This window comes from Moschus berezovskii, chromosome 7, assembly GCF_049115385.1.
Source record: "Moschus berezovskii isolate FMDL1 chromosome 7, NW_MosBer_1.0, whole genome shotgun sequence".
In the NCBI taxonomy this organism is placed as follows: domain Eukaryota; kingdom Metazoa; phylum Chordata; class Mammalia; order Artiodactyla; family Moschidae; genus Moschus; species Moschus berezovskii.
In genome coordinates, this window is record NC_142466.1 from 89,212,439 (window position 1) to 89,225,568 (window position 13,130).

Genomic DNA, 13,130 nt, shown 5'->3' on the forward strand with positions numbered 1-13,130 from the left:
AAGGGTCCCTAAAGGCTGAGGGCAAACACCATTTAAGACAGAGCTTTAATTGGCAACAGCTTTATAAAAAAAAATCACAAATTTCTTTGGTCCCAGATTCTCCTAACGATTTGCTAAAAATAAAAATGCTCACCAATAAAAGCAACTTTGAATTCTTTCATTTAGTGAAGAAATATTTTGTAATGTGATTAATTGCATTTTAATTTGTCTGAATCTATTTGATTTGGTTAGTCTAGATTTTGGTATATTATGTTTCTTAAAACAGATTATTTGTGCACACCAAATATCTGCTGCCTGGTAAATAATTTTGATTGTGTAACTGTGTGTGTGAATGATACAGCCTCACACTGAGCCATGTATTCTTTCTTTTGTGTTGCATACTGCATATGTGGGTATCAGTTTTACTCAACTGGTACCCAAGAGACATTGTTTGATCTACTAAATGACCTGGGTTGAGAGAATAGTGATTAAAAAAAGAAAATTTGTAAAAATTGCCAATTTGCCATGTATCCCCCTGAAAATAATCTCTCTTCATAGAATATAACCATAATTATGAACATGCATGTCCTAAGAATTATAATACTTTTCTTTCATAACCAAACTGATACATTTTGAAACTTGAGAAGGGGGATGTTTAGTTTAACACCTACCGTCTTTGACTGTTAAATCCATTAAGATGATTCTCTCGGAGCTCAGACACTAATGATAAAACCATCTGTAAAACAAAATCAGTTGCAGGTTAACTCACGCTGCAAACAGGATTACATCAGTTCTATTTTTCTTGGTGTGAGTGATATTTCCGTTGAGATTCCCCACTCTCTTCCCCCACCAATCCTCTCCTTGCTTTACTTTTTCAAAACAAAAAGAAAGCAGTGCCAAATCACATTTACTAATAATTTGGATTTTATGTTTAATGTCTGTTACTCTGTATTCCTAAATATTTAAGCAAATGAATACTAGACAAGTCATTAATTTCCCCCAAATTAAAACCAAACCTATTAAAAATAAAACCATGTTAGAGTTAGTTTACTTTTTTCTTTCTTATTTTTAAAAATGCTGTTCATGTATACAGCTTCCAAAAGACGAGAACAGTATTCAAACATTGGAAATCTCAAACATTTTTTAGAAGAGCTGTGCTAAGACCATAAATTGTTCCTTGAATTTGGCTAAAATTTAAGGCAGAAGAAATCACAGCTTTAATACTAAGATGTAAATATATAGAAGGTTGTTATTTATTGAATATTTTGCCTTAACATAAAATTCCCATCAGGTTATTTTTAAATATGAAATTTGTCCAACAGTAAAAGACTGTGTTTATATTGGTTAAGGAAGTCTCTTCTCCCAGAAATCTTCGAGAGAATAAATGAGATGTGTTAAGGGACAGAGAGGTTGGTTGATTTAGAATAACCTCTCCTGGTTTCCTTCTTCTTCTTATAATCTCTCATCTCACATTTTTTCCTTACATGGCCATAAGTCCACCCAAGGTAAGAAGAGATAAACACAGAAAAGTTAAACATCTCTCCTGGAGGAGTGAAATATTTCCATTTACCTTTTTTGCAGATGGTACATTAAGCAATGAAAATTTCAACACTAATAAATTAAAAATACTCACATTTTTAAGTAAACCAGGATAGTAGTCTGTGGGTGCATACCCAAGAACTTGAATAAAAAGACCAACTTCTTTTATATCAAATCTGAATGTGGAAACTATATGAGATAACAACCTCTAAAAAACATAAACAGAAAGAGAAAAAAGTCTTAAAAGTGAAATAAGTGCCTATTATATATAATGCCAAGAAGCTGGGTCATTTGTAAATGGGGTGGTCTCAACAAAATGAGTAATCTTAATTTTTCCAAATACCCAGTTCACTTTGATTCAGATATAAAGAGGAAATAAGTTAGAGATAAAATTATTACATTAAGTAAATTAAAAAAACATTAATAGTGAAATATGTATAACTAATGAACAAGGCTTTAACTATACTAAAAATGTGATCTTTACTGTTTTTAAACTCAGTAAAACTTTCTTATCAGAGTAGAGAGGATTACTTAATACCTGACAAGGAACACATCACAAATCACTAGGGAAAGGAAAGATTATGAATAAATGGTACTAGGAAAACTACTTGAAAAAAATTATATTCTCACCTTATGTTACTTATCAAAATATACTTGAATTTACTATAAATTAGAGATCAATGTAAAACTGAAATAAAATAATAAGCAAGATGAAAATAGAAGTACTTTTCACATGTCTGAATGGGGAAAACTTTATAAACTCAAAGTCAAGGTAGCAAATTTTGTTCTAAATTAAAACAAAATAGCCCCCCCTCAAAAAAACACCCTTTGTGTTTCCCAGTGAATATGCACAAACTAAGAATATTAACAACAAATAATACTGCAAATGTAATCAAATTTGGACTTCCCAGGTGGCACTAGGGGTAAAGAACCCACCTGCCAATGCAGGAGACGTGAGAGACACGGGTTTGATCCCTGGGTGAGGAAGATTCCCTGGAGGAGAGCATGTCAACCCACTCCAGTATTCTTGCCTAGAGAATCTTATGGACAGAGAAGCCTAGCAGGCTACAAAGTCGGACATGACTGAAACATCTATACACACTAATACAGAATCAAATTTAGTGTTCAGTTCAGTAGCGTACGACTCTTTGCGACGCCATGAACCGCAGCATGCCAGGCCTCCCTGTCCATCATCAACTGCCAGAGTCTACCCAAACCCATGTCCACTGAGTCGGTGATGCCATCCAACCATCTCATCCTCTGTCATCTCCTTCTCCTCCTGCCCTCAATCTTTCCCAGCATCGGGGTCTTTTCCAATGAGTCAGTTCTTCAAATCTGGTGGCCAAAGTACTGGAGTTTCAGCTTCAACATCAGTCCTTCCAATGAACACCCAGGACTGATCTCCTTTAGGATGGACTGGTTGGATCTCCTTGCAGTCCAAGGGACTCTCAAGAGTCTTCTCCAACATCACAGTTCAAAAGCATCAATTCTTCAGCGCTCAGCTTTCTTTATAGTCCAACTCTTACATCCATACATGACTACTGGAAAAACCATAGCCTTGGCTAGACGGACCTTACAAAATACCATATGAAAAATATTAAGAGCATAAAAAAGGCATAGGAACAGATAATTCCAAAGACAAAACACTAATGCCCAAGAAACACTTGGATGAATGTTTAGCCTCATAATCAAAAAGGGCAAATTTATACATCAACAAACCATTTTCCACTAAATGAATTAAAGTTTTTACAGAATGAATACCTAAGACTAATCTGGGTTCTCTGAAACAGGTGTTCTGTGTGAGCTATTGGAAAAATTCAAATGGAATCACACATCAGTGCTACTGTGAATCAAAGGCACACACCGAGTGTGAGCGAGTATAACACAGCCCATAACCCACCACTAATCCCAAAGAAAGGCAATGCCAAAGAATGCTCAAACTACCGCACAATTGCACCCATCTCACACGCTAGTAAAGTCACGCTCAAAATTCTCCAAGCCAGGCTTCTTCAGCAATATGTGAACCGTGAACTCCCAGATGTTCAAGCAGGTTTTAGAAAAGGCAGAGGCACCAGAGATCAAATTGCCAACATCTGCTGGATCATGGAGAAAGCAAGAGAGTTCCAGAAAAACATCTATTTCTGCTTCATTGACTATGCCAAAGCCTTTGACTGTGTGGATCACAATAAACTGTGGAACATTCTGAAAGAGATGGGAATACCAGACCACCTGACCTGCCTCTTGAGAAACCTTGTATGCAGGTCAGGAAGCAACAGTTAGAACTGGACATGGAACAACAGACTGGTTCCAAATAGGAAAAGGAGTACGTCGACTGAACTGAACTGAACTGAAGCTTGGACTGACAGGGCTATGTTTGCCTAGACATTTGTAACATGTAGACATGTTATAAGTGGTAACATTTAGACACCTTATAGGTTGGTTCAGTTCAGTTCAGTTCAGTCGCTCAGTCATGTCTGACTCTTTGCGACCCCATGAATCACAGCACGCCAGGCCTCCCTGGCCATCACCAACTCCCGGAGTTCACTCAAACTCATGTCCATCAAGTCGGTGATGCCATCCAGCCATCTCATTCTCTGTCGTCCCCTTCTCCTCCTGCCCCCCATCCCTCCCAGCATCAGTCTTTTCCAGTGAGTCAACTCTTCGCATGAGGTGGCCAAAGTTTCTTTATAGAAAACAACTTGAGAATGTATATTAAAGTTTTTAAAAGCATTCAGGACTTTTAATGTATCTGGCATACATTTAAGGAAACAAATCCAAATACGACAATGTGGATTATGTGCAAAGATGTTCACCACAGTGTTATTTCTTATAGCAAAGAAATGTCTAACAGGAGGGAATTATTAATCTGTGATACCCTCAATACTTTGGCTCATTGTAAGCCATTAAATGCTTATAAAGAACTTATGACAGTATTTTAAATGGTTATAATATTAAATGAAGAAAGGAAGATGCAAAACCGTATATATAGAAATGAGCTCATCAATATAAAAACAATCCAAATATATGAATAAAAAAATAATGAAAGAAAATATCACCAAACGTTAAGTCCCTGGGATGGCGCTATTATGGGTTTATATATTTTTCTGCTTTCTGCTTCACCAGTTAACACAAAGGGCACACATCACTAACTCATGATGTCAATTTTATCACAAACTATTTTACATATTCAAAAAGATACAAAATAATACAACAATTCCTCCTCCATGGAACTTAATAAAGCATTAGAAACATCAAGGAAGACCTCTGTGCCATCTCTCTTTTCCCCATCACAATTCCTCCCCAGAGAAAACTCAACCCTAGTCTGGTGGGCGCCCTTTTAGTAAGTAGATCATGGTACTTTCTCCCTGTGAGCTCTGACTTGCCTCAGTTTCTACAAAACAGAACTCCAGGCAGTAAGTTCATTTGTACCATTTCTTTTTAGATTACATATAAGGGATGTCAAACAATATTTCTCCATCTCTGACTTACTTCACTCAATATGACACTCTCTAGGTCCATCCATGTTGCTGCAAATGAACTTACTTACAAAACAGAAACAGACTCACAGACTTAAGAGAGTGAATTTATAGTTGTCGGGGGTAAGGGATAGTGTGGGAGTCTGGCATGAACATGTACATACTACTATGTATGGATAAAATGGATAACCAACAAGGACCTACTGTATAGCACAGGAAACTCTGCTCAATGTTACGTGGCAGCCTGGACGGGAGGGGAGTTTGGGGGAGAATGGATACATGAATATGTATGGCTGAGTCCCTTTGCTGTTTACCTGAAACTATTACATCGTTAATTGGCTATAACCCAACAAAATAAAAAGTTCAGAAGAAGAAAAAAAGAACTCCAGACAACACTACTAAGTAAATATAGGTTGAAACCTGCTGAAAGAGCTCAGCTGGTAAAGAACCCGCCTGTAATGAGGGAGACCTGGGTTCAATCCCTGGGTTAGGAAGATCCCCTGGAGAAGGGAAAGGCTACCTACTCCAGTATTCTGGCCTGGAGAATTCTATGGACTGTATAGGTTATGGGGTCGCAAAGAGTTGGACATTACTGAGGGACTTTCTCTCTCTGCTGTTCCTACCTGAAAGCCAACCACTGTTTTCAAATTAGAAGAGTTTATAGCAAGCTAACAAAGTAACTTTGAAATACTACTACTTAGTAGAAGATATTAATGATTAAAAAAAAAAGACTCAGCCACACGCATGATATGACGCACAAAAAATGAAACCACTGGGGAGGAGAAAAACAGGAAATTTACAGAGTTAAAGTGAACTTAGATATGCAGATGACACCACCCTTATGGCAGAAAGTGAAGAGGAACTAAAGAGCCTCTTGATGAAAGTGAAAGAGGAGAGTGAAAAGGTTGGCTTAAAGCTCAACATTCAGAAAACAAAGATCATGGCATCTGGTCCCATCACTTCATGGGAAATAGATGGGGAAACAGTGTCAGACTTTATTTTTTTGGGCTCCAAAATCACTGCAGATGCTGATTGCAGCCATGAAATTAAAAGACGCTTACTCCTTGGAAGGAAAGTTATGACCAACCTAGATAGCATATTAAAAAGCAGAGACATTACTTTGCCAACAAAGGTCCGTCTAGTCAAGACTATGGTTTTTCCCGTGGTCATGTATGGATGTGAGAGTTGGACTGTGAAGAAAGCTGATCACCGAAGAATTGATGCTTTTGAACTGTGGTGTTGGAGAAGACTCTTGAGAGTCCCTTGTACCGCAAGGAGATCCAACCAGTCCATTCTAGGGGAGATTGATCCTGGGTGTTCATTGGAAGGACTTATGCTGAAGTTGAAACTGCAATACTTTGGCCACCTCATGCGACGAGTTGACTCACTGGAAAAGACTCTGATGCTGGGAAAGGTTGGGGGCGGAAGGAGAAGGGGACGACAGAGAATGAGATGGCTGGATGGCATCACCGACTCGATGGACATGAGTTTCAGTGAACTCCGGGAGTTGGTGATGGACAGGGAGGCCTGGCGTGCTATGATTCATGGGGTCGCAAAGAGTCGGACACGACTGAGCGACTGAACTGAACTGAACTGAAAGTGAACTTTATAATAAGGCATAAGACAATGAAATGGTTCCTTCTAGAGTGAAGAAAAGTCTGGATGGAAGCTACTTGCCAAGTATTGGCCTTTTTTTCCTTTCGGTTCAAAGCTATCCTTTATAAACACAGCAAGCAAACAGGAGCTGACAACAGCCCCAGGAGAATTCACCTCCCAGTTATTTTCAAACACTAACTGCATTCTGGGTGAGATCAAGCAGTCAGGTTAGGTTGGCAGAGCCAGGGGAGGTAAATTACAGTCAATGTACCATTCTTCGAGGGGAGGTGTTTACTGGTGGATTCTTAGTTAACCACAACAAGGGGCACACGCATGGGGCCTTCAGCAGGTGGGACCTGACTCCCTGTGGGCAGTGCAGTGTAGGTGTTCTGGTAAAGGAAAAGTCCAGCCAGGCTTGGCTAACCATATGCTGCACCCATGTGGAGGTGTCCACATCAGACCAGGCAGCGGGAGAGGGAAACTCAGGTTCCTTATTAGGAAAGTAGGCTGCAAAGGGCTCAGAATCAGGAGCAGGCTGGGTTTCTCACAGAGGAGATCAGTTTGATGCTAGATGGAGGGAAAACAGCACTGGAAGTGCTTAACTTTCTGTTAAGAGACTGTGGCATTCTATTTAGCAAACATTTAAAGCATTTATATGCTGCGAGCTGTACTATCAATTTACACAGAGCAACTCATTTAATCCCCACAGCCTATAGGGTAAGTGCTATTACTAAATGTTACCGATGAGGAAACTGAGACACATTGAAAGAAACGTGCCCAAGACTGGTTACCTACTTTAAGGTAAAACCTTATAAGGAATGTCCCTGTACGGGTTCTCCTCGAAGCAGCTGGAATAGTTAAACAATGCAAATCTGAATGGATTCCTGGTGGCTCAGTGGTAAAGAATCCACCTGCCAATGCAGGAGAGATGCAGGAGATGTGGAGTCGATCCCTGGGTCCGGAAGATCCCCTGGAGAATGAAACGACATCATACTCCAGTATTGTTGCCTGGAAAATCCCATGGACAGAGGAACCTCGAGGGTTACAGTCCATGGGGTCGCAAAAGAGTCAGACATGATTTAGAGAACTAAACAACAACATTCAGCTTGGTGGTGGTTTAGTCCCTTAGTGGGGTCTGACTCTCTGCGACACCATGAACTATAGCCTGAAAGGCTCCTCTGTCCATGCAGTTTCCCAGGCAAGAATACTGGGGCGGGCTGTCATTTCCTTTGCAGGGGATCTTCCAGACCCAGGAATCGAACTTGAGTCTCCAGCACTGCAGGTAGATTCTTTACTGACTGAGTCACCAGCGAAGTCAACATTCCGCTTAAAACCCCCAATAACTCTTAGGGTGAAGCTCGAACCTCTCCCTAAAAGATGGACCCTTGCTCCACTGGTTGCAGCCCTGCCTGGGGCTGATTTTGCCTCCTTAGCTTGTTTGGGGACCTGAAGGCTCTTTGGTCCCTTAAGGCTTTGGTATGTTCTAGTCCCTCTGACGGGGTCTGCCCTGGTGGCTCAGAGGTTAAAGCACCTGCCGGCAATGCGGGAGACCTGGGGGCTCTTCTAGCCCAATTACCTGCTTAAGTGCTGCTTCTTGAGGGTTTCTAGCAATGAAAACAAAAATTTTTTGAGTGCTTACCATATATGAAGCACTGGGCTAAGTATGGCATCTCACTTAAAATCCCATAAATTCAGTTTTTAATAAAACTCAATTAAGCAAAGTTTTAATTAAGCCTAAGGTCATGGCACCCTGTCCCATCACTTCATGGCAAATAGACAGGGAAACAATGGAAACAGTGACAGACCTTATTTTCTTGGGCTCCAAAATCACTGCAGACAGTGACTGCAGCCATGAAATCAAAAGATGCTTGCTCCTTGGAAGAAAAGTTGTGACCAACCTAGACAGCATATTAAAATGCAGAGACATCACTTTGCCAACAAAAGTCCATATAGTCAAAACTATGGTTTTTCTAGTATTCATGTACAGATGTGAAAGTTGGACCATAAAGAAGGCTGAGCACCAAAGAATTGATGCTTTGGAACTGTGGTGTTGAAGAAGATTCTTGAGAGTCCCTTGGACAGCAAGGAGATCCAACTAGTCAATCCTAAAGGAAATCAGTCCTAAATATTCACTGGGAAGACTTATGCTGAAGCTCCAATACTTTGGCCACCTGATGGGAAGAGCCGACTCATTTGAAAAGACCCTGATGCTGGGAAAGATTGAAGGCAGGAGGAGAAAGGAATGACAGAGGACGAGATGGTTGGATGGCATCACTGACTCAATGCACTTGAGTGTGAGTAAGGTTTGGGAGATGGTGAAGGACAGAGAAGCCTGTTGTGCTTCAGGGTCCCTAAGAATTGGACATGACTGAGCGACTGAACAAAAAACTGAGGCTACCATCATAATCCACATGGTTGACTCTTAAAAATTAAAGCATGAATTACTACAGACCCAGTTGGGATAGAAAGTAACACAGTGCATATACTATGTTATATGAAACTGTATACTATGTTATATGAAACTGGTTTCAAGGCAGTTTCAAGGCAGCAACAGTTAAGGGTCAGCTAAGGCTGCAGGTCTTAAGGGAAACTATGTAAAGGCCTTCCCCTTTAATCCCAGCTGCCCAGAGGGACTTACATGCTTGGCATTGGACCAGTGCATGGAGGCTAGCTCCCCCAAACTGCATGAGCTTACTCTGGTGACTGAGCCAATGAAAATTAAAAAAAAAAATCTAGGACATTCAGTAGATTCAGAGGGTGCAATCAGGTAGTGTAAATAATTATCAAGCAGTGTTTAAAACAGCCATAAACAGTTCCCTAGATAGTATTCACAACAACTGCATTATACAAGCTGACTGTAACACGGTCTTGGAAACACAAAAATAACTTAATTGGCAGATCTGTCCTGGCCTAAATTCCCAAAATGATATGGTTAGAAACTGATTTTTAAAAAATCAATTGCTATAAAGATTAGTTTCCTCCACTACCTCCCGCTTTTTTTTTTTTAAATAATAAGAAAAACAACTCTATACTCAGTGTTGGCAAGGATATGGTGAGAGGGGTACTCCATTGCTGTTGGGAGCAGAAATTTGTAAAGCTTTTCTGGGAAGTCACTTGATGATATGTAACCAAAGCATTAAAATTCATACCCCTCTACCCAGTACCTTGATTTCCAAGAATATATCCTAAAGAAAAATTCAGGTTCATGGTAGTATTACTTTTTACAGTGAAAAACTAGAAGCAACCAAAGTACCCAACAGCACTGTACTGGTTGAAATTCATCATGGTTTATCCAACAGCATGAATCACACTGTAAAAAAGATATTTAATGACACAGAAAAGACACCGTGACATTAATTTGTAAAGCAAGGTGTAAAAACTGTATATTCAATGTGGTACTGATTTTATATGCAAAAAAATACTAGGAAGAAACAGGACATTTATTACCATAACATTATTTCAGGGAGTGATTTAAAATTTCTTCTTTATACAACCTGTATTTCCAAAGTTTCTACACTTACCATATCATACTTTTTATCATTACCTTATGTCTGTTTTTAGGTTTTATTTTTTTCTCATAATTCCCTAATGCAAATTGCTATGAAGCGACACAGAGTTTTATTCCTGGATGAAATAAGCATAAGTCCCAGAAACAACATACTGAGGCCTGACTGTGTTTCCATAACTTATAAAAAGACACCTGAAACTCTGGACCTCCAAATTTCTTTTTTAAAGTAAACTTAAAAATTGATAAGCACTTATTGCTAACAACAATTTTTCTTACTGCCACCTAGTGGTAATTATTCTAAAGCCAAAACCATATGATTCCAAAGGCATTGGCCCTTGGACAAAAATTAATTCCTATAGTCACACAAGTAATTGACTCATTTTAAAATGCTGAAAAAAACTTGGAAACCTTCTACTCCTACTGCTTATTTTACTGATAGGAACTGGGCTTCTAAATACATAAATCATTATCAACAAAAACATGTGCATGTAGATTGAATATTTTTTTTGGAAAAAAAATGCCAATTTGAAAGGCATAAAGAAAAAGTGCAAATACATCATCCTGACTAGTGATCTAAAATCCTTCATGGGTGGAAAGTATAGGAACCAACACAACTGTGCATAAAACATTTTAAGTCCAATTTTGATCCATGTAGGAGTTTGAAGGACTCTGCTAATGTTTGAAAAGCCATTTAAAAATACTCATAACCATGAAAGTGAACTTTCAAGGAGAAGAGTAAATAAATCAGAGGGAAAATCCATTTCCCTTATTTTCAGGTGTTCTTTCTTATTCTAGCCTCACTGTATGTGCTCCATCTTGTAACGGGCAGCACATTCACAGGCGGGTTAGGAAAGTTGGAGCAGTGAGGCTGTGGTTTGGCGCAGGGTATGGATGTGGAAGAAGGGCTGTGGTTTTTGCTCAGGCAAAGGGTTAGCAGAGCCAAATTGTGGTCAATATTCTTGAACTGAGACAGAGCACATATTTTATACTTCTCCAAACAATTTCTTCATCTGATCTTAAATTTAAGTCTTTTAGAATTTCTACCACTTTGGTCTTTACTACACCTACCTCTTCATACATAATAAAGATAAAAACTTTTATAAACAAGGAAGACTTATTCATTCTTTCATTCTACAAACATATTCAAGCCACTCTACTGGGTCTACTGTGATAGGAAGCCGACTGCAGTCTGATGAAGGGAGACAGAGATGGAAATACCCACAATACAAGACAGAATGCAGTAAGTGCTATGAGAGAGTAAGACAACCACTGTGGGAACAGAGGAAGTGACAATTAATTCCAACTGCAGGGTTTCAGAGCGCTCCCCCAGATGATGACTTTTGAGCTGATTCTGACAGCTGGGGAAGGAGGTATAGGAAAGAAAGAGACGGTGTATACTGTTGGCTGGGATAGAGAAAAATGGCTAGAGGGATTAGAAACGGCAGTGGAAAGGGGGCCACGGTGTGTGGGCAGAGACATGGGAAATGCTTCTGTCACCTCGACTGTTTTAATACTTCACTGGACTCCTAAGCACAGCCTCCTCTATGGGGCCTCAGAATATTTGGTCAAACTTGCCTCTCCCAATCTTTCTCTTTGATTCCTGTGATTTGGTAACATCAGACTCTTCGCTGGTCATCAAACTCACCCAGCCTTTTCCCCATATCATTTCTTTCTCCTGAGAAACCCAACAACCCTCACCCATCTCTAGCTGCCAAAATTATACCTATCTTTCAAAGTCTATCTTTCCCCAAGATTCTTGCTCCAGTTTGCAACAGTATGAGATGTATCCCCCTGAAATCTCCATGGTATTCTATTTGTACTTTTCTCACAATGCCTTCCAAGTTCTGCCGTGCACTCCAGTCATATTTCCTCATTCTGCTCATTAGTAAGACAGTGGAAAGGACGGTATTAACTAATCTTTATATTTTTTAGAGCAACTGTTAACTTGCCCTTGGCATTTCACATCCTAGGTGTGTAATAAACCCTAGGTGAATTAAAACTCAATAGAATGAACTGCTCATTTACATTCAGTGAAAAATAAAATTACTATAGGATTCCTTTGTGACCTCATTACACTACAAAATGATCAATTTTCCTTTTCACAATTTCGCAAGTTTCAGTCCATGAAATACCCACGGATTACTGGAACAAAACATGACATTGCCATGCACTTTTACTTCAGAGAACTTTACTTAATTTGGTAACGCTGACACAATCTCACTGAATGATGCACTGCTCTGGAACTTCCCTGGTGGTCCAGTGGTTAAGCCTCTATGCACCTACTGCAGGGAGCACAGGTTCAGTTCCTGGTCAGGGAACCAGGATCATGCACACTGCATGGCATGGGTCAAATAAAAAGTAAGACTACTGATTTGGGACCTTAAATGTCCTCATAATATCCAACTGCTTTAAAAAAAATACACTGATTTGTTGCTACTCAGCCTGTGGCAACCTATTAGAATGCCACAGTACTAACAGCACCCAGAAGGAACAGGAGAAGTGGTGAGTTGCAAGGATCATCTTTTCTGAAAGAAGCACTGGAAAATTACAAAACAGCCTCAAATATACTTAAATAAAAATTATACGTTAAAAAATCTTTTCCTCCTGTAAACTCAAATAAGAAAACAAAGCTTATGTTAGTTCGATCCAATTTATTCAATTATTTTTGGCTTCAAAATTTAATGTTCAAGGTACAAGATAACAAGAAGACCCTTGAGAGTCCCTTGGACTGCAAGGAGACCAAACCAGTCAATCCTAAAGGAAATCAGTCCTGAATATTCATTGGAGGGACTGATGCTGAAGTTGAAACTCCAGTACTTGGCTACCTGATGTGAAAGAACTGACTCATCAGAAAAGACCCTGATGCTGGTAAGACTGAAGGCAGGAGAAGGGGACGACAGAGGATGAGATGGTTGGATGGTATCACCATCTCAAAGAACATGAGTTTGAGCAAGCTCTGAGATTTAGTGATGGACAGGGAAGCCAGGTGTACTGCAGTCCACGGGGTCACAAAGAGTCAGACATGACTGAGT

The 13,130-nt window shown here is 39.6% G+C and overlaps 1 protein-coding gene across 4 annotated transcripts in view; it reads right to left on the reverse strand.

The window, feature by feature from the left end:
- The window catches only part of FANCC (FA complementation group C), a 330,131-nt gene that overhangs the window by 95,841 nt on the left and 221,160 nt on the right, over window positions 1–13,130 (reverse strand). For 3 of the 4 annotated variants that reach the window (XM_088838101.1, XM_088838100.1, XM_088838099.1), the window contains 2 exons: window positions 1,613–1,726; window positions 651–715 (listed from right to left, as the gene is read on the reverse strand). In XM_088838101.1, the coding sequence (XP_088694227.1) occupies window positions 651–715; window positions 1,613–1,726 (179 nt within the window). The remainder of the gene's footprint in view (window positions 1–650; window positions 716–1,612; window positions 1,727–13,130) is intronic. The other variant, XM_088838102.1, reaches the window with a different exon arrangement.